Raw genomic sequence first — 25682 nt, 5'->3', positions numbered from 1 at the left:
CACATCTGGAGCTAAAATAGGCCTTACCTAGCAGGCCAAGCAAATGGGTTGAGGGCCTTACATCCCTTACTCACGTTTACTTAGGCTTGGTCTACACTAAACCCCCAAATCGAACTAAGGTACGCAACTTCAGCTACGTGAATAACGTAGCTGAAGTCGACATACCTTAGTTCGAACTTACCCCCGTCCAGACCCGGCAGGCAGGCTCCCCCGTCGACTCCGCGTACTCCTCGCGGCGAGCAGGATTACCGGAGTCGACGGGGAGCACTTCTGAGTTCGATTTATCGCGTCCAGACTAGACGCGATAAATCGAACCCAGAAGTTCGATTGCCTGCCGCCGAACCAGCGCGGTAAGTATAGACAAGCCCTTAGTCTAATCTAGCCCTATATGTATTGGTCTACACAGCAGCTTTTTTATCTACACAGTGTGTTAAAGTTACCAAATTTAACCTGTAACTCCAATTAAAGTTTTAAAACTGCTTGTTTTCAAACAACAAAATAACAAGTTCATGTCTTTATTCTTAAGTTTTAGGTGTATGCGCAAATGGAAACAAAAAGCGATAAAGGAAGGTTTCAGCTTTGTACAAATTAAGTCAGTTCTCAACTTTAGAAAGTACGGTATTAAATTGGAAATGGCCACTTTTATATGATCTGAAGTATAATAAGCTATGTAACTGCTGAAGGAGCTAAATCATCCTTTAATACGAGTCTACATATATAATGATGCATAGAACTAAAACATCCAAAAATATGTTTTATATTGGACTGATTTTCTGGTCTGTTTAGTTTTAGTTGGTATTAAGAATATGTAATACTAATAACTTTGTTTTGAGAACCAAGCTTTTGCAACCACAAGTCTTTTGTAAGAATCATGACTCTCTCTCTCTCTCTGTTTCCTGGAATTTAAAATGCACTCCAGCAAAAAAACAAAAAACAAACAAAAACTTTTTAAATGTGCTGTCTTGGTTGTCCATCTACAATACATAATGATAGTTAAAATCTCTCTCAAGCTTTTCCACCAGACCTCCAGGGTCATGTAGTCAAATAAAATCTATTTTGTACATCTTCCCAGCAGTCACAAAAACAAACTACTTTCTGAAACTGTCACCAACAGCATGCTTTAGAGAGGAAGTCAACATGATTTACAGTAATTTACACTGCACCTAAACATAATAGCCTTCTTGATTATATTATAGCAACTACTGCATGACTTGGTAAACCCACTTATGCAATACTGAGGGGTATTTTTCATGTTAGTTGCTTCAAATTAAATCATTTGTGGCATCCTCATATTATGTTAAAAAAAATCAGTATTTAATACTTACTGTGTTTTTCTGAGATACCATGTCCTGGAAAACAAAGATCAAGGAAAAGTTTAGGAACATTTGTCTGGATTATTATTTTCAATAAAAAGATAATGAAGAACCTCACGCTGGGTGCTCAATACAGTTAGAATGTTATGACAATAAGTAGAATTTAGCAATGGCTTTTTGCACAGTAGTGGAGTAGGAAGAAGTGAAAAGCAGAGCAGGTGAAGAGGAGATTCTAGTCAAGACAGGAGAAGAGCAAGGCATAGAAGTACGGATGTCATCATACAAGGCATTGATAAGACATGATCTGGAGTATTGTATACAATTCTGGTCACCATAAGAAGCCATAGCGGGTCAGTCCAATGGTCCATCTAAGGCCAGGATCCTGTCTTCTGACAGTGGCCAATGCCAAATGCTTCAGAGAGAATGAGGAGAACGGGCAACTATTAAGAGAACCATCCCCTGTCATCCAGTCTGAGCTTCAGGACCCCCAGAGCATGGGTTTGCATCCCTGATCATCTTGGCTAACAGCCATTGATGGACCTACCCTCCATGAACTTATCTGAGGGCAGGTCTACACTACAAACTTGCATCAGTGCAGTGGCATCGCTGCAGTGCTGCTGGTGAAGACACTCTAAGCCAATGGGAGAGAGCTTTCACGCTGGCTTAATAACTCCATCTCCACGAGAGGTGGAAGTTATGTTGGCTCTGTCTACATCAGGGATTAAAGTCAGTATAACTACATTGCTCAGTGATATGGATTTTCACACCTGTGAGTAACGTAGTTATACTCAAGTATGTAGTGTAGACCTGGCCTATGTCTTTTTGGAACCCAGTTATATTTTTGTCCTTCACAACATTCCCTAGCAATGAGACAGGTTGACTGTGTTGTGTGAAGCAATACTTCCTTTTCTCTGTTTCAAACCTGCTGCCTATTAATTTAATTAGGTGACCCCTGGTTTCTGTGTTATGCGAAGGAGTAAATAACACTTCCTTATTTACTTTCAGGGCCACCCGGGGGGGGGGCAAGTGGGGCAATATGTTCTAGGCCCCGGGCCCCAAAGGGGCCCCCACAAGAGTTTTTTGGGGCCCCTGGAGCAGGGTCCTTCACTCGCTCCGGGGGCCCCGGAAAACTCTCGTGGGGCCCGGGCCCCCGGAGCTTCTTCCGCTCCGGGTCTTCGGCGGCAATTCAGCGGTGGGGGGTCCTTCCGCCCCAGGACCCGCCACTGAAGTGCCCTGAAGACCCACAGCAGGGGGTCCTTCTGCCCCGGGACCCGCTGCCGAAGCGCTGGGTCTTTGGCAGCAATTCAGCGGTGGGGGGTCCTTCCACCCCGGGACCTGCCGCCGACGTGCCCTGAAGACCCGTGGCGGGGAGCTCTTCTGCCCCGGGACCCGCCGCTGAAGTGCCCTGAAGACCCGCGACGGGGGGTCTTTCTGCCCCGGGACCTGCTGCCGAAGCGCTGGGTCTTTGGCGGCAATTCAGCGGTGGGGAGTCCTTCCACCCCGGGACCTGCCGCCGAAGTGCCCTGAAGACCCACAGCAGGGGGTCCTTCCACCCCGGGACCCGCTGCCGAAGCGCTGGGTCTTTGGCAGCAATTCAGCGGTGGGGGGTCCTTCCACCCCGGGACCTGCCGCCGAAGTGCCCTGAAGACCTCTGGGGGGGGTCCTTCTGCCCCGGGACCCGCTGCCGAAGCGCTGGGTCTTTGGCGGCAATTCAGCGGTGGGGGGTCCTTCCACCCCGGGACCTGCCGCCGAAGTGCCCTGAAGACCCGTGGCGGGGGGTCCTTCCACCCCGGGACCTGCCACCGAAGTGCCCTGAAGACCTGTGGCAGGGGGTCCTTCCACCCCGGGACCCGCTGCCGAAGCGCTGGGTCTTCGGCGGCAATTCGGTGGCGGGGGGCCCCCCGCCGCCGAAGACCCTAGGCCCCCTGAATCCTCTGGGCGGCCCTGTTTACTTTCTCCTCACCAGCCATGATTTTATAGACCTCTAGCATATCCACCCCTTAGTCATCTCTTTTCCAAGCTGAATATTCCCAGTCTTTTTAATCACTCCTCATATGGAAGCCGTTCCATACCTCTAATCATTTTGGTTGCCCTTCTCTGTATCTTTTTCATTTCTAATATAACTTATTTGAGATGGGGTGACCAGAACTGCACGCAGTATTCAAGATGTGGGCGTACCATGGATTTATATAGTGACATTATGATATTTTCTGTCTTATTATCTATCCTTTTCCTAATGGTTCCTAACATTGTTAGCTTTTTTGACTGCCTCCGCACATAGAATGGATGATTTCAGAGAACTCCTCACAATGACTCCAAGATCTCTTTCTTGCGTGGTAATAGCTAATTTAGTCCCATCATTTTATTTGTATAGTTGGGATTAATTTTTCCAATGTGCATTACTTTGCATTCATCAACAATGAATTTCATCTGCCATTTTGGTGCCCTGTCACCCAGCTTTGTGAGATCCCTTTGTAACTCTTTTCAGTCTACTTTGGACTTAACTATCTTGAGTAGTTTTGTATCATTTGCAAATTTTGCCACCTCACTGTTTACCCCTTTTTCCAGATCATTTATGAATATGTTGAACAGCACTGGTTCCAGTACAGACCCCTGGGGGTCACTGCTATTTGCCTCTCTCCATTCTGAAAACTGACCATTTTTTCCTGCCTGTTGTTTCCTGTCTTTTAATCAGTAACAGATCCATGAGAGAACTTTCCCTTTTATCCCATGACTGCTTACTTTGCTTAAGAGCCTTTGATAAGAGACCTTGTTAAAGGCTTTCTGAAAATCCCAGAACACTATATTCACTAGATCACCTTTGTCCACATGTTTGTTGATCCCCTCAAAGAATTCTAACAGATTGGTGAGACATGATTTCCCTTTACAAAAGCCATGCTGACTCTTCCTCAACAAAGTGTATTCATTTGTGTCCGGTAATTCTGTTCTTTATAGTAGTTTCAAGAAATTTTCCTGATACTGAAGTTAGACTTACTAGCCTCTAATTTCCAGGATTGCCTCTGGAGTCTTTTTAAAAATTTGGAGTCACATTAGCTAGCCTCCAGTCATCTGTTACAGAAGCTGATTTATATACCACAATTAAATAAAGATGAGTTTAAACTAGAACAGGTGCAGAGAAGAGCTAATAGGAAGATCAGGAGAATGGAGGGCCTATCTTATCAGAGGACACTGGAAGAGTTTGGTTTGTTTAGTCTCACAAAAAAAAAAAAAAAGGTTGAGAGGGGATTATGAATGCTCTCTTAGATACAGAAGTATCTATAGGGGGGTAAATATCAGGGAGAACAAAGAGCCATTAAAGCTAAAGGACAATATTGGAACAAGAATAGATATAAACTGGCCATGAATAAATTCAGGCTGGAAATTAGCAGAAGGTTTCTAACCATGAGCCAGGTAAGGTTCTGGGACAGTCTCCCAATAGCAGTTGTCGGGGCAAACAACTTAATTAGTTTTCAGAGAGAGCTGGACAAATTCATGAGTGCAATTGAAAATGAGGTTGTTTGTGATGGTGAGGGGCAGGGCTCAACAACCCTGGAGCTCAGTGTAGTTTGTGTCTTCTGTTTCTAATGCCCATGCTTCAGGGTTTCAGCCAGCCACTGGTAAGGGTCAGGAAGGGATTTCCCTTTCCCACTCCAATGTATTCTGGGAGATTTTTTTAATCTCCTTCCTCTGAAGCATGAGGGATAGCAAAGGCTGGAGATAGGACACTGGGGAAGGAGGGCCATGGCTCTGATATGGCACCGAGCATTCTCTTTCTCAGATGCTTGGCTGGCTGGTTCTTGCTGACATACTCAGGGCCTAATTGATCACCATATGTGGATTCAGAAGGAACTTCCCCCTATCAGATCTGCAGTGACATTGGGTTTTTTTTCTCATTGTTCTGCAGCACATGGATGCATGTTACTGGCCAGGATTATCTGCATCTCTCTCAAGTAATCATTTCCCTGCCATTGCCACAGCCTTGAGCACTAGTGCAACTTGGGCCCTCCGATTCTCTGCCTGTGGCAAATATTAGTCCAGTCTTCTTTTGGTCTCATTTCCATTCTTGGGTTTAGTGTGTGGGTGCTGGGTGGGGTTGGTGGCCCGTGACATACAGGTGGTCAGAATAGATGGTCTAGTCGTCTCTTCTGGTCTTAAACTCTATGACTCTGTGACAGAGGATGTGAAGGTACGGATAATCTGCTGCACAGAAGAGGATGTCTGCCTCTATTCTGCTGAAACGGACAGAAGTAGCCGTGAGTTATGATTTGTGTCCAGGGCAGTCTATCCATGGCCAGAGTGCTTAAAGTGTAATAACATTTATTGCTCTAATATAAAATTAAATGACAAGCTTATAAAAAGCTTTTTGACACTTTTCTTATCTTCACTCCACAGCAACAGCAGATAAATTTTTATGAGTGTGTGTGTGCATATAGTTTCACCCACTCAGCCTCTAGGAAATACAAAGCAAACCTATAGTAATGGAGATGAGTACGCTGACTAATAATAAAAGTATGTTAAAATATGGGCCTAAATCAAATGAAATGTATCATTATTAAACAAAAATCCTAAAATCTTTTTACTGCATACTTACAACAGTCAAGAGAAAGAAACAAACCTTACTTGTGACTGAACTAATGAAAATCAGAACTACATACTTGTTTCCATGTCTAGCAGTTTGAAGTAAAACAATTACCATATTATGGGCCTATAAACATCCCTGCATGTCATTTTAGAAACACAAATATTCCCATTTTGTTAAGTGGTCAACGTGGCTATGCACAGGGATAAAGCTTCCAAGATGCACAAGTGTTTGCAGGATGAGGCTCTACATTTGCAACATCTGTATTAAAATGGATTTTGAAGTTAGGACCTTACCTTAAGTGACAGCGCAGTGTCAGCATCGGTATCATGGTAGAGTATAACATTATTGGCCATGTCAAAGCTTTCACGCACTCCAAGGTGGTAGAAGAGTGATGGCTGTCTGGAAACATCACTCATATCCACTACTGCAACATCTGTAATGAGGGGCAGAGGAAAAAACAGCTAAAAACAAAAACAAAACTCATTTCCAAACTGATTCTTATTTTACAGAATTTAAAATAAAAAAATGGAATTAAATTTGGACAACAGACAAAATCCATACATTCAATACAGTGTTTGGTCTATTTAAAAATAAGTTTTCCCATCAGCCTGGAAAGAGACAGAGACACACACGCTTAGTAAATAAAGTAGTAAATGGCTAAAATGTTATCATCATCAGTTACTACTATTGCCAGAAAGGAGAATGCTAAATCTGAGGGAAAGCAAGTCCCATTTGCCTACCCCAATGCCATTATAGCAAGAGATCTCAAGATCCCACTTTGGCAAACCACACCAGGGCAGCCAGCCAGCCATCAGGTCAGTAGCCAATTCTTACTAATGCACAAGTGACCCAGATCATGTACCAAGACACTGAGGCACCTCCTGAGACCAACCCCTTTCATCATTCCTTAGTTGTTCACTTCCTTCAAAAATCATGGGGGGCTGTAGGGAGAAGAATCCTCTGTCCCCACAACCCAAACCAGACTGGGTGCCAACCAGACCGGGTGCCTCCCAGCCACATCTTGGTGTACTTTCCAACCAATTCAACTGGTCCTCTCAAAGCTTCCACAGAGTTCCCAGTTTGCTGAAGAATTCAATATCAGAATGGCACAGGCTATATGTCTATACTGCAGCTGGGAGGCATAATTCCCAGCTCAGGTAGATGAACACGCACTAGCTGTGCTCGAGCTAGCAAGCTAAAAATAGCTGTGTGACTGCAGTGGCATGGGTGGCAACTCAGGCTGGCCATCAGAGTATAATCCCATCTGAGACAGAATCATAGAATATCAGGGGTGGAAGGGACCTCAGGAGGTCATGTAGTCCAACCCCCTGCTCAAAGCAGGACCAATCCCCACACAGATTTTTGCTCCAGATCCCTAAATGGCCCCCTCAAGGATTGAATTCACAACCCTTTTTAGCAGGCCAATGCTCAAACTACTGAGCTAGTCTTCCCCTATAAAGTCTTAGGTATGTACTCCAGGTGGCTCGCCTGAACTGCTGTCCATCCCACCGCAGCCATGCTGCTATTTTTAGCACACAGCTCAAACACACCTAGCATGTGTACATCTACCCGAGCTGGGAATTACACCTTACAGCTGCAGTTCAGACATACCTATAGAAACCAAAAGGGCTTGATGTAGAGTACACAGTGCTTTGAATACACATCAAAATCTACAATTTTTTTCCTTAGAATAATTCAACACCACATTTAAGAAATGTAAGTGGTATATAACCAAGGGAAATTTAGAGAATTTGATTATGGATCCGCATACTAACATTCAAAAAAACAAGTCTAAAAACTCAAGACGTGGATTTTCTACCTGTGTAAATTGTTTTAGTGGAAACATAATGAAACATAGTGAAATCAAAATGACCTTCCTGATGAGAGAATTTAGACAATGTGTGCAGGTAGGACATAGATACTGCATTTGGCGATATGCATGGTTGATGAAGCATAACATAATTTATTTAAAACAAAGTTGTATTTTTCAAATTCACAATGCATCACCAAGCAAATAATATATTCTACAACTGAAATTCATTTTCTTTGCCTGCATGTTAGGTGGTGATGTATGAAGCAGCAAGATAATAAAAGCAGAGGCAAACACCTGCCTTTCAGGCAGACATTACTCATCACTGTCTATTCATTATTAGCATTTCCAATCGGCAGAGAAGGTTTTTTTGTTCAGGTTGAAAAGAAATTTTCACAATATTTTTAAACCTCATTTAAAAGAGCTTCCTTTCTCCCAGCTCCAAAAACAGGGTTGCTTTTCCTAAGAGATTTCTTAGGAACACATAATTATATATGTTAAATGTAATCAATTAAACCATGTTAAAATAATCACTAGGGCCCTACCAAATTCACCGTAATGAAAAACACATCACGGACTGTGAAATCTGGTCTTTTGTGTGCTTTTAGCCTATACTATATAGATTTCACTGGGGAGACCAGCGTTTCTCAAATTGGGGGTCCTGACCCAAAAGCGAGTCACAGGGAGGTCACAATGGGGGAGGGATAGCTCAGTGGTTTGAGCATTGGCCTGCTAAACCCAGGGTTGTGAGTTCAATCCTTGAGGGGGCCACTTAGGGATCCGGGGCAAAATCAGTACTTGGTCCTGCTAGTGAAGGCAGGGGGCTGGACTCAATGGCCTTTCAGGGTCCCTTCCAGTTCTAGGAGATAGGTATATCTCCATATTTAAGTGCACCCAATTAAAAAAAAAAAAAAAAAAAAAAAAAAAAAGTTAAGTGCACGCTATTGCTGCCCTTACTTCTGTGCTGACTTCAGAGTTGGGCAGCATATCATACCATGCTACCCTTACTTCTGCGCTGCTGCTGACAGCGGCTCTGCCTTCACTCTCCAGCTGCTCAGCTCTGATGGCAGTGCCGCCACCAGCAGCAGCACAGAAGTAAGAGTAGCAGTACTGCAACCCCCCTAAAATAACCTTGCGACCCTCCCTCCTCCCCAACTCCTTTTTGGGTCAGTATCCTTACAATTACAACACCATGAAATTTCATATTTAAATTGCTGAAATCATGAAATTTACCATTTTAAAAATCCTATGACCATGAAATTGACCCAACTGGACGGTAAATTTGGTAGGGCCCTAATAATAACACAAACTAGCTTAACAAAAGAGTAAGGAGATTCAGAGCTGGGTTCTACTATGCACAAGTTTTCCTGGTTCTCTCCAATTGGGTGCTTTAAACATAGAGCACCAATACCACAGAACACCACAGTAAGTTAAAGTTAATGGGCCTGATTCTCACCTCACTTAAACTGGTAAAAATCAGGAGTTATTTCACAGATAGCAATGGATTCAATCAGCACAGCTTAGGCATGGAATCCTTAACTGTCCAGTTGGGCAGGTTTAAGGTCCTTTTCTGCCAGTCTAGTACTACAATGGGACATTAGGTTCTGATCAAAAGAAGTTGAATTGGTGTAGAACTGGTGCAAGATCAGAATCATATGCAAATATTTTCTGCATTATTTCTGCATTTCCTGGTTGTCATTTCATTTGAAATTCTTCTTCATCCTGCCAACTGAAAACACTACCCCATCTTTTTCATTTGGTTTTAAAGGTGCATACCAGAGTAGAAGTGTAGCTGAGCATCCTGATGGTAGTTGGATAATACTTGGAGCCTGGTATGGCACTGAGCATGAATCTCGCATTACTTCAATTCCTTTGCTCTTTTAGTGTTTGCACTGGTGTGAAAAAATACACTTGGGAACCTTAATTCTAAGTTAATGACTTTTTTGTGTAGGAGAAGAGAGAATAAAGGAGAATTATCAAGGAGAACAAAATTAACAGGACAGTGACAGCAGCATCACAAGAAAAGGCAGAAAGGAGAACAGGATTTTTTTTCCTCTCTCCTTTTTAAAATAATTGTTTTTAGTGTCGGTACCTTGACTTCAGGTGATCTCATGGCAGCCATTACAGAGAAATACAAAGAGCCCTTGGAACTGAGTGGGCAGGATATAGAAGAAGAGTGGGAGCCAAGGAGGAAACTGAAAGCAGAGTTACTAATGGTGAAACACAAAGAAACTGCAGGACTGGCTTCTTGACATGGGTAGGATCCAGACTAGAACAGCTAGGAGACATCCCATTCCCTGGAGCACTCTAAGCATCCTCTCCAAGTGTACACTGAGGGACTGGGAATGGGACTGGGAACTAGCTGTGCTAATTCAGGACAGAAGTGTGGCTTTTGAGTCCAGTGGGTCACAGAACCAGTAGTAAAAGGTTGGGGGCAAAACATGTCAGCAACAAATACTCAACATGATGTGGTTAAATCTCAGTTCTCTTCCTTTGTTGAGGAAGGAGGGAAGCCCAGAGGCTCTTCCCAAGTGACTGGTGGTGCTGCTGCTGCTACCAATGAGTGCCCATGGTCATCTATACTGGCTTTTAATGTATTTTGTTATCCCATTACTGACAAGAGCACAGTCATCTTTTTGCTGCATGTAGCTTTGTGGGTGGCTCACTAAACTCTGCTAAACCCCAGCACCTCCAAAAGTACACTCACCCCAACTGCCATACGCCACCTGTGACAGACCCAGACCAGTGGGGTACAGGAGTCTGGTAGAGGGCAAATATACTGGTCACTGGATGAGTAGTTTTCTGTTCCCTGAGTGACCAGAGAAGGGGCTGCACTAGAGTAATCAGGAACCTGCTAGAACCAGTTAAGGCAGGCAGGCTAATTAGGACACCTGGAGCCAATTAAGAAGCTGCTAGAATCAATTAAGGCAGGCTAATCAGGGCACCTGGGTTTTAAAAGGAGCTCACTTCAGTTTATGGTGTGAGTGTGAGGAGCTGAGAGTGAGAGGGTGTGCTACTGGAGGACTGAGGGAGCACAAGCGTTATCAGACACCAGGAGGAAGGTCCTGTGATGAGAAAAAGGAAGGTGTTTGGAGGAGGCCATGGGGAAGTAGCCCAGGGAGTTGTAGCTGTCATGCAGCTGTTACAGGAGACACTATAGACAGCTGCAGTCCACAGGGCCCTGGGCTAGAACCTGGAGTAGAGGGCGGGCCAGGGTTCCCCCCAAACCTCCCATTTGACCTGGACTGTGGGTTCTTCCAGAGGGGAATGTCTCTGGGCTGTTCCCCAACCCACATGGTGAATCTCTGAGGCAAGAAAATCCGCCAGTAAGCACAGGACCCACCAAGATAGAGGAGGAACTTTGTCACACTGGTGTCAGTAGTGGGATCTTGGGGTACAGTGTGGCAGAAGAAGGAGGGTGATTTAAAAAAAAAAAAGTAGAGGGTTTATTTTTTTTCACCACAATGGATGATGTAGTGCAGGCACTGATACAAGCTACGGCAGCCCAGCAGGAGGCTACCCGTGTCCAGGCAGCCACCCAACAGGAGGCAGTGCGGCTGCAGCAAGAGACTAATCGCCTGCTGATGGACCAGGCTGCTCAAGACCGAGCTATTGCGGGAACTGGTAAACCAGGTAAAGTCCCTTACAGAGCTGAATCGCAGCCATGATGGGACGCGGCTCATATGGGCCAGCCATTGGCTGCAGAAAATGACATGGGAAGATGATGTAGAGGCATACCTTCTGGCCTTTGAGAGGACAGCCCTACGGGAGGCCTGGCCTCGAGATCAGTGGTCTGACATCCTTGCCCCATTCCTGTGTGGGGAGGCCCAGAAGGCCTACCATGATCTGCCTGAAGAGGCTGCGGCAGACTACCCCCAGTTGAAAGCAGAGATCCTGGCCAGATCTGGGGTAACGACAGCAGGGCTGGCCCAGCAGTATCATGGTTGGAGGTACCAGGAAGACAAAACCCCGCGGTCCCAATTGTATGACCTCATCCATCTCACACGAAAGTGGTTGCAAACAGAGTCCCGGAGTCCGGAAGAGATACTAGCGGTTCTGGTCATCAACCGATACATGGGGGGACTACCACCAGACCTTCGTGCCTGGGTAAGCCAGAATGAACCCTCCACCTATGACGAGGTTGTCGCCCTAGTAGAGAGGCGAAGGACAGCGAGGGAACTGACCCGACCAGTTAAGGAAAAGGATCGTGATGTTAGACTGCCCAAACCAAGAGACCGGGGAACGCCTAGGGCTCCATACAGATGTTATGCCTGCAGGGAGTGGGGACACGTAGCTGCACAGTGTCCCAATGCCGAGGAGCCTATGCAGTGTAACCTGGGGAACTGGGCAGATCCATGCTCCCTAATCCACCTAGTGGGGATCTCACTAACCCCACATATGTATACCAGACCAGTGAAACTAAATGGGGTAGGGACCACTGCACTGGTTGATTCGGGGAGTGCTATCATGCTTATCTCAGGGAAGCTCGTGAAGCGTAGTCAGCTGCTACAGGCTAAACGTACGGGGATAACATGTGTCCATGGGACAGTTAGTTACTATCCCATCATCCCAGTAAAAATCGAGATCCAAGGGAACACTACTGTGGTAGCAGCAGGTGTAGTCCCTAAACTCCCATACCCGGTGCTCATAGGGAGGGATTTCCCAGGATTTGGAAACTTACTCCCAGTAGGGGGATTGGAGAAAGATGGGGACCCTAAAATTGGTGAGGCATCAACAGCAGACTGTCAACCCCCAATCTTCTCTGAAATATCCCCAGATTTGTTCTCCACTCCCAGATAGGGTAGAAAGACAAAAAGGGAAAGAAGGGCAGCTAAGGCCTTGGGAACCCGAATACTGACCCAAAGCCATAGGGTCGCTCTTGTAGGTAGGCGGACCCACACAGCTGAAAAGGAGGCCACGCAGGAGGGAGAAGCACCTGAGTCTGACCCCCACCCTAATGCTTCTGAACCAATAGAGGAAACAGAGACTGGGCCCCTAGATCTTGCGCAGATTAGCTCCGGGAGAGGAAATTTTGGACGGGACCAGACAGAAGACCCTAGGTATGACAATATTAGGAAATAGATGGGGTCCCCATGGAAAGGAAAACCCAGAGACCAGGACCCTACTTCATAATGAAGAAGGATCTCTTATACCAGGTTGCACCAGTACAGGGGCAGAAGGTACAGCAGATCCTAGTACCTCAAAAACACCAGAACGCTGTATTAAGTCTTGCTCGTAGTCATCTTTTTGGGGGGCATTTGGGGGTAGAGAAGACCCTGGCACAAGTCCTGCGATGGTTCTTCTGGCCCGGAGTACATGAAGAAGTGCGGAGGTACTGTGCCTCCTGCCCGGAGTGTCAGCTGCACAGTCCCCGTCCCAACTTGAGGGCACCTTTAGTACCCCTTCCCATCATAGAGGTCTCCTTTGAGTGAATAGCCATGGACCTAATGGGACCCCTGGAGAAGACGGCTCGGGGCCACCAATATAAACTTGTTGTATTGGACTATGCTACTTGCTATCCAGAAGCCGTCCCCCTGCGGAACACGGCCTCTAAAACTATAGCCAAAGAGCTGGTGGGGATCTTTGCCCAAATGGGGCTACCGAACGAGATATTAACCAACCAAGGAACCCCATTTATGTCGAAGCTAATGAAGGACCTCTGTACACTGCTCCATATACATACCCTGAGAACTTCGGTCTACCATCCGCAGACTGATGGGTTGGTAGAAAGGTTTAACCGAACCCTCAAGGCTATGATAAGGAAGGTGGTAAGTCAGGACGGGAAGGATTGGGACACCCTACTACCTTATGTTCGCTATCCGGGAGGTACCACGGGCCTCAACTGGGTTTTCCCCCTTCGAGTTATTATACGGGCGTCACCCCCGTGGCTTACTAGATATCGCCAAAGAGATCTGGGAACAGGAACCCAATGAGGGGAGAAATATAATAGAGCATGTAATGCAGATGCGAGACCAGATAGCCCGGGTTACCCCTATTGTATGGGAACATTTGGAGAAGGCACAGGAGGCCCAGCGAACCCATTACAATCACCAGGCAAAAGTGCGACAGTTCTAACCAGGGGATCAGGTTATGGTGTTGGTACCCACAGCAGAAAGCAAGCTTCTGGCCCAATGGTAGGGGCCTTTCAGGTGGTTGAACCCGTGGGGGAAGTAACCTACAAGGTGCGACAGCCAGGACACAGAAAACAAGAACAGATTCATCACGTTAACCTTCTGAAACCCTGGCATGCACAAGAGGCATGCACAACAGTCCAAAAAGACCTAACCCAGGAAAACAAGCCTTCCAAACAGGTGAGTGTGTCTCCCGATTTAACACCAGACCAGAAGAATGAGGTGTCTGAGATCTTCTGGAACCAAGATGTGTTCTCAACAAAACCGGGTCGAACAACCGAGACATATCACCACATCGTCATGAACCCTGGGGCCAGAGTAACAATGAGGCCCTATCGGGTGCCAGTGGCAAAAAGGGAGGAAATAAAAGCAGAAGTAAAAAAAAATGCTGGAGTTGAGGATCATCGAAGAATCCCACAGTCAGTTGTCCAGCCCAATCGTGCTGGTGCCCAAACCTGATGGCACCAAAAGATTTTGCAGCGACTTCCAGCGACTAAAGAAAGTATTCCAGTTTGACGCATACCCCATACCTCGCATAGATGAGCTAGTGGACCATCTGGGTAATGCCCGGTACTTGACTACCCTAGACTTGACAACGGGGTACTGGCAGATTCCCCTTCCAGAAGACGCAAAGGAAAAGACTGCGTTCTCTACACCAGAGGGTCTTTTTCAATATACTGTCCTCCCTTTTGGACTACATAGGGCCCCAGCTACCTTCCAGCACCTCATGGACAAGCTATTACGCCCGCATAACAGTTATGCTGCTGCCTACTTGGACGATGTGGTCATTCATACCTCAGACTGGGAAACCCACCTGGAGAAGGTGGAGGCAGTCCTCGATACCTTTAGGCAAGCTGGCCTTACAGCAAACCCTGCCAAGTGTGCTGTAGGGTTTACAGAGGCCAAATATCTTGGCTACATTGTGGGAAAAGGTTTGGTAAAACCCCAAGTGAACAAGTTAGAGGCCATCCAAAACTGGCCCCGACCAAGTCGCAAGAAATAAGTCCGGGCATTCCTAGGTGTGGTGGGGTATTTATCCCCCACTTTGCCACAAGGGCAAGCCCCCTGACAGACCTAGTGAAAGCCCGTGGACCTGATCTGGTGAGATGGTCTGACACAGCAGAGGAAGCATTCACAGACCTGTGGACTGCCCTCTGCAGTAACCCCATACTGATAGCCCCTGATTTCACCAAGGAGTTTATCCTGCAGACGGATGCATCAGAGGTAGGGTTGGGGGCCTTTCTATCACAGATGGTCGGGGAGGAGGAACACCCAATTCTATACCTCAGTTGGAAACTCCTTCCAAGGGAACAAAAATATGCAGTGGTGGAGAGAGAATGCCTCGCTGTAAAATGGGCCATGGAAACATTGCGCTACAACCTGCTCGGGCGCAGATTTGTCCTCGTGACCGACCATGCCCCTCTTCAATGGATGCAGCGGAACAAGGAGAAGAACACAAGGGTGACCAGATGGTTCTTATCCCTCCGACCTTTCCAGTTCCGTGTGCAACAAAGAACAGGGAGCAGTCATGGCAACGCCGATGGTTTGTCACGTGTGCATTGTCTGGCATCCCAAGCTGCCCAACCCCTTGGCGTTGAGCAGGGGGGGAGGGATATGTGACAGACCCAGACCAGTGGGGTACAGGAGTCTGGTACAGGGTAAATATACTGGTCACTGGATGAGTAGTTTGCTGTTCCCTGAGGGACCAGAGAAGGGCTGCACTAGAGTAATCAGGAATCTGCTGGAACCAGTTAAGGCAGGCAGGCTAATTAGGACACCTGGAGCCAATTAAGAAGAAGCTGCTAGAATCAATTAAGGTAGGCTAATCAGGGCACCTGGATTTTAAAAGGCGCTCACTTCAGTTTATGGTGCAAGTGTGAGGAGCTGGGAGCAAGAGGCGCAAGGAGCTGAGAGGGTGTGCTGCTGGTGGACTGAGGAGCACAAGCATTATCAGACACCAGGAGGAAGATCCAGTGGTGAGAATAAGGAAGGTGTTTAGAGGAGGCCATGGGGAGTTGTAGCTGTCATGCAGCTGTTACAGGAGGCACTATAGACAGCTGCAGTCCACAGGGCCCTGGGCTAGAACCTGGAGTAGAGGGCAGGCCCGGGTTCCCCCCAAACCTCCCATTTGACCTGGACTGTGGGTTCTTCCAGAGGGGAATGTCTCTGGGCTGTTCCCCAACCCACATGGTGAATCTCTGAGGTAAGAAAATCCACCAATAAGCGCAGGACCCACCAAGATAGAGGAGGAACTTTGTAACACATCCTAAAGTTAATGCTAAAATTCATCACTCTGCAGATCTCCTTACTGTGACAGAGGACCGTGTACTTGACTTGAAGATCTAGCATTGTTGCAAAAAGGCAAGGATTATTTTACTTACAGATGTCCTGAGATCCACAGGGACATCTCACAGTTCTAGTGTCGTCTATGCAAATGATGATATACAAGTAGAGATCAAATCATCTACAGTTCTTATCTGGCTCACATCCCCCATGGCAGAACAGTTTGTCCACCAAATGTGCTGCCACGGTCTCCCTGTTCAAACTTAGGCTCAGCCTCCTCTATCATAGGCATGTGCTTGAAGACCCGGAGCAAGAGTTCCCACTGTGGGCGGTGCAACCTAGTGGTCGGAGCAGAGTCAGAGGGCAGAACAAGAGGCATGGTCAGGAGACAAGACAATAGTCAGAGCTAGAAGTTAGAATTGGGGCAGCAGTCAGACGCAGGCAGGTACTATGGCTAGAGCAGAGCAGGCAAAGGTTGAAACAAGGGCCAGACAGGAAGTAGGTTTGGCGGAGCTGTGGGCATGGAATGCACTGAGCAGTCATAGTTCTGCTGTTGCTATGGGTGGTAATCTGTTGGCTTTTCTGAGTCACTTAGTGAAGGTTTATTTGGCTGACCCAAGCTCATTGGATTGCTAGGTGACCAACCCCAGAGGCAGCTGAGTTCCTGACACCCATAAATTAATGGTGACTTTGTCAGGGTCTCTTAAAGAGGGCAGACTGTATCTTAGAGTCCCTTTCATACATAAATACACACACACAAAGGCACCTCATAAATGTTATCTAATAACTGTTGTTAATAAAGTTCTCAAAGATTCAAAGTACTGCCTGACCTATGTTTCCTGAACTGAACTTGATACAGAGGATGTAAAACTGTACACTTACAGTTCCACTGAAAGATTTTCAAAACATACTACAAAAAGATAAACACAGTGTATTCACTGCGGGGGGGGGGGGAGAGATTCACTTAATTAAAATGACAGTAGACACCCCAAAATGTTCTATTTTAGAAGCAATGCTACTCAGATGGCCTTTGTTTCTCGAACAGCAGCAATCACCTTCATTACATTCAAAGAAGCCACCCCGACACATCCATGCTTTCTCATTACTTTTGAGGTATAAAAGATATTTTTAGCTGCCCCATTATATCATGGTTAGGAGGGGAAAATAGTTTTTTTCTGAAAATGATTTCTGTGGTTAGAAAATTTCAGAGTGGATTTCAGCTCTTTCTTAAAAGAAGTGTGGAAATACATTTTAAAACTTTTCTTCATTGTGACAACTATTGTATGTAAACATCGTTTATATTGCATTAAGGTAATTCATCACTATTAATAAATTGTACAATACTTTAGCCCTGATTAGGTCTTTGTCTTATTATAGAGCATTGTATGTACAGTTTTTTATATTACAGTTCCATACCAGCATATCTTAGAGACTGGATAGGCTAGAAATGAAGAACTGGGACAACTAAAACAAGGAGGAGAACATTGCCTATGATGAAGAAAAGAATTTGAAGTTACTGTATGACGCTGCATGGAATACATTAATATACAAGTTTAAATGATGGAGTTTAATTCTCAACCCTAAACACATCCTACAGCAACATATAATTTCATGAAATTATAAGTGACCTGAATGGGAGCTGGCTTACCCTATAAATCTTTATGTGATTGTGGTATGATTCATGGCACTATTAGTGGAATCTAAAATAAAATCCAGAGCTTTCACATCAAGTTTCTATATTTCTAAGAAAGAGGAAAGTAGTAAAGGAAGAGAAATTGCCACTGCAAAATAGCCCACAGATGTGCAGCATTTACCCTACCAGCCAAATGCGGCCTATGAGGACTAATTCAAAGTGCTAGTCTGAAAACAAGCAGGGTAGTCACGCTGGTACCATAGGACCTTCAATAATTCTCCCACTTGAGGACAAGACTTAATTGAGTAGGTCTATGGTATGCAAGAGTTTGGATGGAGCTGTGGATTCAACTATCCTGCACTCTGGGGAATTTTCATTTACTTCAGGGATAAAAATTTATTACTTGCAATTTGGATCCATGTCTTCCATGGCTAGTACAAATGAATGACGGGGCATTAAGTCCATTGGAGGAAACTGTCAAAGCCTCTTTTCAGAACAGGAAGAGATAATGTATCTCTTACAGAAGCAACTGTTAATACCTATTCTCAATAAACCATTGTTTGATGCTGACAGTCTCACTAATTTTTGCCCTATTATGGTCTCCCTTTTTAGCAAAAAAAAGTATTGAAATTCTCTTAGTGAAACAAGTCTGGCAATACCTGAAATGCAGAGACTGCATCCTGGCTTCAACAATTCCAAAGGGACAACCTGCCAACTGGGCATTGCCAGAGCACAATGCTCCAGCCCTCCCATTACCTTGAGTTTTGGGAGAGATGTACCACAGGTGACAATTACAAGTAATGTTAATAACTGCAGCTGAGGCACTAGTTTTCTGTATAGTTGTTATCCCATTGCATAACTAGTACTTGTAACTATATACCTTACATCCGATTCTGACCACCAACAGGAGTGCCAATTCTCATGATTGTGTTGCGAGTCTCACATTATTTGGTGCTTTTCTTAAATCCCCAGCTCTTGGAGTCATGTTATTTCATGAGAATCTCAGCTTTCTTTTCTTTTCTTTTTTTTTTTAAGTAAGATTCTACTCCCCATGGCTGTAGAGAAATAAGCTTGAAAATGTGACCTGAGTATATGCTAAATGACAGGATGGATAAACATCGATTTAAAAGAAAAAACAGATTTTTAAAAAATTTAAATTAAACACAGGTTTGTTGGAATTTTTTTAATAAACCTATTTCAAAAAAATTTGAAATTGACAACCTATGTTAAGACCTAAGCTCAACAATCTAGTATCAGAGGGGTAGCCGTGTTAGTCTGGATCTGTAAAAAGCAACAGAGTCCTGCGGCACCTATAGTCTAACAGATGTATTGGAGCATAAGCTTTTGTGGGTGACAAAGTGAGTATTCACCCACGAAAGCTTATGCTCCAATACATCTGTTAGTCTATAAGGTGCCACAGGACTCTTTGTTGCTCTTAACAATCTAGTAAATAATTTAAATTAAATATAAAAATAACATCAAGTGGTGCATATTTGCTGCCAAGTGTTAAAGTCAGACCGCGCAGGGCCCCAGGCTTGGCAGGGGCTGCAGCCGAGGCCATATGCCCCCCTTGCGGTTTCCCAGGGCCGTGTGCCCCTTCTTCCCCCACCCCATCCCCCGCTGTGGCCGGGGCTTGGTGAGGGCTGCAGTCGGGGCCGCACACCCCTGTCCCTCCCACAGCTGGGCCAGCTCTGGAGCGGGAATGTGTGCCACTCGTGGCTGTTCCCCTCACTGCAGCCACTGGAGTCAGGACTGTGCTCCCCCCGCCCCATGGCAGCAGGACTTGGCCTGTCAGTCTCCTCCTCCCCCCATGGGACTCCATTCCTCACTCCTACCCTGCCCTGCCCCCCGGTTATTTTTAGTAAAGTCATGGACACGTCACAGGCTCTGTGAATTTTTGTTTATTGCCCGTGACCTGTTCATGACTTTATCAAAAATAACCATGATAAAATGTTAGCCTTAGATATGATGTATCCTCCTGGTTAGCAAAAATAATTACTACACTTAATGTAAAGGCTATATTTAGTTGCAAATCAACATGTTTTAATGGTTACCAAGCAATGAAAATCAACCTGGCTTTAGGAAAATAACTGAAAAATACAAAGACAAAAACATTTAAACATCAATTATTTAAATCAAGGTTTCCTACTTGCTGATTTTAATCATGATTAAAATCAATCCACCCTGCTAAGGGATCAAAAGCCTAAAAGCCAAATAATAACCTAAAATTTTTTTAAATCAAGATTTTTAGGCCATGTGATGATTGTTTTGGGCCTGATTTTTGAATGCTTTAGTTTGCAATGCCATACTATGCAACTGATCATTTCACTGAGTTACTCCTAACCTGTCAAATTAGAATCAAATCACACACAAGGAGTCAAATACAACAACAAGGCAATCATATTTTGTTTTGTGATATACTTCTTCTATATGGATTTTAATCACGTGGTGTAGCAAAAGCATTCAGTGTTGGCCTACCTTGAGGTCAATGGACTAATTGGTTAGGTCTTGATCATAGTCTCAATAAGTTAAAAAGGAGGGTTACTACATGTGTGTATAAAATATTAAAATGAATTAATTTGTAAAATAATCTACACAGTACTTCAAAACAGTTTTAGGGTGAGCTGTTCTCACAAAAAGAAGAACAGGAGTACTTGTGGCACCTTAGAGACTAACAAATTTATTAGAGCATAAGCTTTCGTGGACTACAGCCCACTTCTTCGGATGCATATAGAAGAAGTGGGCTGTAGTCCACGAAAGCTTATGCTCTAATAAATTTGTTAGTCTCTAAGGTGCCACAAGTACTCCTGTTCTTCTTTTTGCGGATACAGACTAACACGGCTGTTACTCTGAAACTGTTCTCACAAATTGCAATCAAAACAATAAAATATTTGGCTGGAAAAGCAATGCTCTCCCACCAACCCCAGTGATGGAAAATGGAGTTTGATCTGCAGTTCCAGTCTCTCACTTCCCAGGTCATCAAGTGTACGTCTACACTGCAACTGGGAGTGAGCCTCCCAACCTGGGTAGACAGACTCATGCTAGCACAACTTGAACTAGCATGCTAAAAATAGCTGTGTGGATACTGAGGCTCTGATGGGGACACTGGCTAGCAACCAGAGCTCAAGTCTACCTGACCCCCCTAGGCTTGAGTTGGATGGTTAGCCCAAGTCTCAATCATGCATCAGTCATGAAATGGGCTACAAATGCAGTATTTAAAAAAAATTTTTTTCAGAAGTTTAACAAATGGAGGGGGGACACCGAAGACGCTCCTCACCTAGGGCGCCATTTGATCTAGGGCTGGCCCTGAATTGGTCTCACTGTGCTGCCTTCCCGCTGCTGGTCTTTCTTCTGCATCGGGAAGTGCCTTCTCTCAGTGCGCTGCTTTTTGTGCTTTTTCCTTGGAACCAGAGATGGTGAATGGTGCCAGGAAGAGCTCGGTGCCAGAGGAGCACTTTTCACCAATGCCGATGTACTTGGTGCCAAATTGGAACAGCTCAGCTCTGAGGCTGGTCTGAGAGCGCCTTCCATGAAGATAGCCTTCAGCCTAATGTCTCTGTCTTTTTTTAAGTCTGGGGTCTGAAGTCCCAACAGATCTGGCACTTGTCCTTCACGTGAGTTTCCCCCAAGCACTTCAAACAGCTGGAATCCAAGTCACTCACGGGCACAGGTTTTCCATAGGAGACATAAGGTTTGAAGCCCGGGAACTGGGGTGTGTCCAGCCCCTGGGGTGGAGAAGTCCCTCGACAACAGAAACTATCGATTTATACTAATCATGCACACTAATACTAATTACAAAAGCTATATACACTAAACTATGGTAAGGAAGAACAAAGAGTTAGAATTAAAAAAACACTGGGAAGAAAACCTTGCCGAGGCAAGAAGGAACTCAGAGAGTGTGTGCCCAGCAGTGCCCCTTATACCGGCACATGAGTGTGCACCTCCAGAGGGCGCTAGAGCTTGCCCAATGGATACCACTAAGGGAAAAATCTCTGGCAACGGTGCACGCACATCTAACATGGAATGGATATGAGCAAAGAAGAACTTGCCTCTTTAAAAAAGCCTTTCCATCATAAGAATAACACTCACATCACTAGACGCCCCTTCTAACTATAAGCCCCTACCAAAAACAAACAAAAAAGGAAATTAATAAAATCCTTTAAACATGACAGCCATGCCCCAATGAGAGTTTTGTTTTGATCACGAGAAGCTGTGTGACATTTCTCCCATGAATTCCACTAGAGACTTCATTGTTGCTATTTGATGTTATGTGGAAAGCATTCAGTTATTACAAAGATAGGTAGCAGTATAAAATGCTTTAATAAATTTCTGTGTATCTATCTAACTAATCTAAGTAATCTTTTCATTTACCTATTTTCCACTTTTGTTTTAAAATTTCTTTTTAAAAAAAAGAGTAAATCCTAAAGTCATCTATCTGGCAATTTAAAAAAACGAATATGCTACTACATTTTTAGGTTAATATTTTTTTTTCTAGTGCTTTAAATTAAGAGAAAATTTTATAATATAAATTATTTTCCTGGAAAATATATTCTGATGACACTGGTCATATTTGCACTACATCAGACCTACTATAACACTAAAAATTACATTCAACCAGTCCAAGATATTATAAAATAAGCATTTTGAACAAATAGAAAAATTATGATAGTTACAATGAAAAGATTCATAAGTCCTCAAAAAGTAGTACAATGGAATGAGGTAATAAGGTAGTCTCCTTTAATGGAAATAATAATAATAATAAAAGATAGTATTATAATGAGTTGTAACATTATTCCCTTAAACGGATTACCCATATATTTCTGTAAATACATAGCACATACCAGTCATTTCCAGTTAACATCAGTATGTTTTGAGGGAAAGATGCTAAATGTTCTTCTGTTCCTCCCACCACATTAATCTATCCTTTCCACATCTTTAAGAGACAACTATGAGCTCAGGCCAAGACCAGAGACGGAGGGCTTGTCTACACTTACAGCACTGCAATGGTGCAGCTGCACCACCGGAGTGCTTACTGAAGACACTACCTATGCCGACAGGAGAACTCCTCCTGTCGGTGTAAGTAATCCACCTCTCTGAGAGGTAGCAGCTATGTCGACAGGAGAAACCCTCCCATCAACATAGTGCTGTCTACACTGGGGGGTTAGGTCAGTATAACTACATTAAGTTGCTCACATCCCTGAGCAGTTACACTGACGTAAGTTCCTAGTGTAGACCAAGCCTGACTTTAGTTTGTGGTGTGCATGTGTCTATATTTTAAAAAGTCAACTATTTTTCCACCAACCTATCATTATCTGGCCCTAAGAAATACAATTTTCCCAAAAGAATTTGTCGAACACTTTAACTGGGAGCTGCACTTCAGTCTTCCATGATAACAAGGCTCAGAAGCACCACTACAAGGCCTTCCTCTATCCTGTAACTGAGAACATCTTTCAGAGTAGCAGCCGTGTTAGTCTGTATCCGCAAAAAAAACAGGAGTACTTGTGACACCTTAGAGACTAACAAATTTATTAGAGCATAAGCTTTCGTGGGCTACAGCCCACTTCTTCGGATGCAAGATGAGAACATCTTGTCACTAGACACAAATCTTGGAGTTGTTAGCACCCATTGATTTCGATGCGAGCAGGATCAAGCCTGTAAATTAATGAACGGCCGCATTTTGTACCAGTGATGAAATAAAATTTGTACAAGTGATGAAATGTAGCCTCAAGGAAAGCATATTACAGTAATTCAGTCTGTAATGATCAAAAGACTTGCATATCTATAGTGGAGTCAATAAGGGAGCTCTTAAATGGTAAATAATGCACGTCCCTGGTGGAACTAATCAGACATGTAGCCTAAAAAGTACTTTACTTTAATTTGGCAAGGGATCATGAGAAATACAGAAAATTACTTTATTGATTTTATATGGCAGACTTTTAATCAGAAGTGGCACCATTCATCAATTCAGTTGTTATCTATAAACACTTTGCAATGGAGCAAGCTCCTGGGATGCTTTATGGTGTCATTGCCTTCAGTGCCTGGCTAGCCTGATTGATTGGCTTCAGAATTACTAAGCACTCACAGATCTCTCAAGTCAACAGAAGCTGTTGAAGCTCAACACCTTTGAAAAATCAAGCCACTTTTTTAGGTGCCTAATAAAATAATACACAAGCAAAACAATAGACTAACAAAAATGACAGGTCTTTTCCTTCTCTAATTTCTATAATTTTGTGAATATATAGTGTACACCATACAAATAAATAAATAAATACACTGAACTCCAGCATAGGGCTACAGTTAAACCCAAATAGTAGAACTACTAAATATTTACCAACAGCATGGTGTTGAGTTACAACTGTGCCCAAACACATCTACAATCCATCTTCTAGTACACAGAACACATATTAAAAATAGAACTATTACATATTTGTCACACTCTTCTTTCATTTATTATGTCTCATAGGAAAAATCAGACACCGTTTATTTTTCAGCCTCAATGACTAAAAGACTGCATGGCACATTTAAGAACTAACATACAAAGTAGAATATTTTGAGACCAACATTATTATTTTGCTCCAAAAATTATTACCCAAGAAATTATACTTAATTCTAACTAAAGAGAGACGACAAACAAAAATAGGTTATGAGCATTACCAACCCCTAGTGTTTATTTAAAAAAAACCCTCATGATTTTTTAAACATTAAATGTTTAAATTTATTTGCTTTAGTTTATGAGTCATTAGGATGCGTTTGCTTCAGGTTTTAGAGCTCTTCTCTACCACTATTGAAGCTAGAAACTTTTTATTTTTTTTAAATAAAGGTTGAGATTCTCCTGAAGTCTCCTGATTCCAGGAGCTTGGGTTTTAAGAAAAACATCAAATTTATCATTAAAATGAAGATATATTTCTGCCCACTCACTCAAAAAAAAAAAATTAACAACAAAAAACAAACAGTTCAGATGTTTCCAGGTGCAGATGTTTTATCTGTGCTCCTGTCTTGGGATAGCTGTGTAAACAGATTCAAATAATGACTGAGCTAGGCAAATATTTTGCTCTAATGTGCTTGAATGGAACATGGCAAAATATCAACAAGTTGTGTATCCTTAAAAAAAACAAAAAGAACACACATCCCCAAATACACAAAGTAATGCAGCTAACATGCAGATGACAGTCTATAATATATTCAGAGTAGCTTAAACCTTTTTTCAAATATCTAAAGATAGAGAGAGGTATTGTTATTTGAATAATGAAAGGAATAAATGTGACTTAAGTCACTATTCAAAAAAAATTTGCATTGTTGTAGCCATGTTTGTTCCAGAATATTAGAGACAAAGTGAGTGAGGTAATATCTTTTATTGCAGTGGTTTTCAACCAGGGGTACACGTACCCTTAGGGTTCAGAGTGGTAGCCGTGTTAGTCTGTATCAGCAAAAACAACAAGGAGTCCTTGTGGCACCTTAGAGACTAATAAATGTATTTGGGCATAAGCTTTCATGGGCTAGAACCCACTTCATCAGATGCATGGAGTGGAAAATACAGTAGCAGGTATAAATACACAGCACATGAAAAGATGGGAGTTGCCTTACCAAGTGGGAGGTCAGTCTAACGAGACAATTCAATTAACAGTAGGATACCAAGGGAGGAAAATTCACTTTTGTAGTGGTAATGAGAGTGGCCCATTTCAAACAGTTGACAAGAAGGTGTGAGTAACAGTAGGGGGAAATTAGTATTGGGGAAATTAGGTTTTGTAATGATCCAACCACTCCCAGTCTTTATTACATCAATTGATCTAGATTATTTGCCTAGTTTTACAACAGGCTACATAAAAAGCACTAGCAAAGTCAGTACAAACTAAAATTTCATACTGACAATGACTTGTTTATACTTCTCTATACACTATACACTGAAATGTAAGTACAATATTTATATTCC

The 25682-nt window shown here is 43.7% G+C and overlaps 1 protein-coding gene across 4 annotated transcripts in view; it reads right to left on the bottom strand.

Annotated features, from left to right (window-relative positions):
* Positions 1-25682, bottom strand: part of MAP3K15 (mitogen-activated protein kinase kinase kinase 15) — a 153074-nt gene that overhangs the window by 91541 nt on the left and 35851 nt on the right. For all 4 annotated transcript variants that reach the window (XM_054006549.1, XM_054006557.1, XM_054006565.1 and 1 more), the window contains exons 2-3: positions 6189-6328; positions 1326-1349 (exon numbers count right to left, since the gene is read on the bottom strand). In XM_054006549.1, coding sequence (XP_053862524.1) covers positions 1326-1349; positions 6189-6328 — 164 coding nt within the window. The remainder of the gene's footprint in view (positions 1-1325; positions 1350-6188; positions 6329-25682) is intronic.

This window comes from Malaclemys terrapin, chromosome 1 (assembly GCF_027887155.1).
Source record: "Malaclemys terrapin pileata isolate rMalTer1 chromosome 1, rMalTer1.hap1, whole genome shotgun sequence".
NCBI classification, from domain to species: Eukaryota; Metazoa; Chordata; order Testudines; family Emydidae; genus Malaclemys; species Malaclemys terrapin.
Note: the sequence above shows the minus strand (reverse complement) of the source record. Positions and strands in the feature narration are given on the sequence as shown.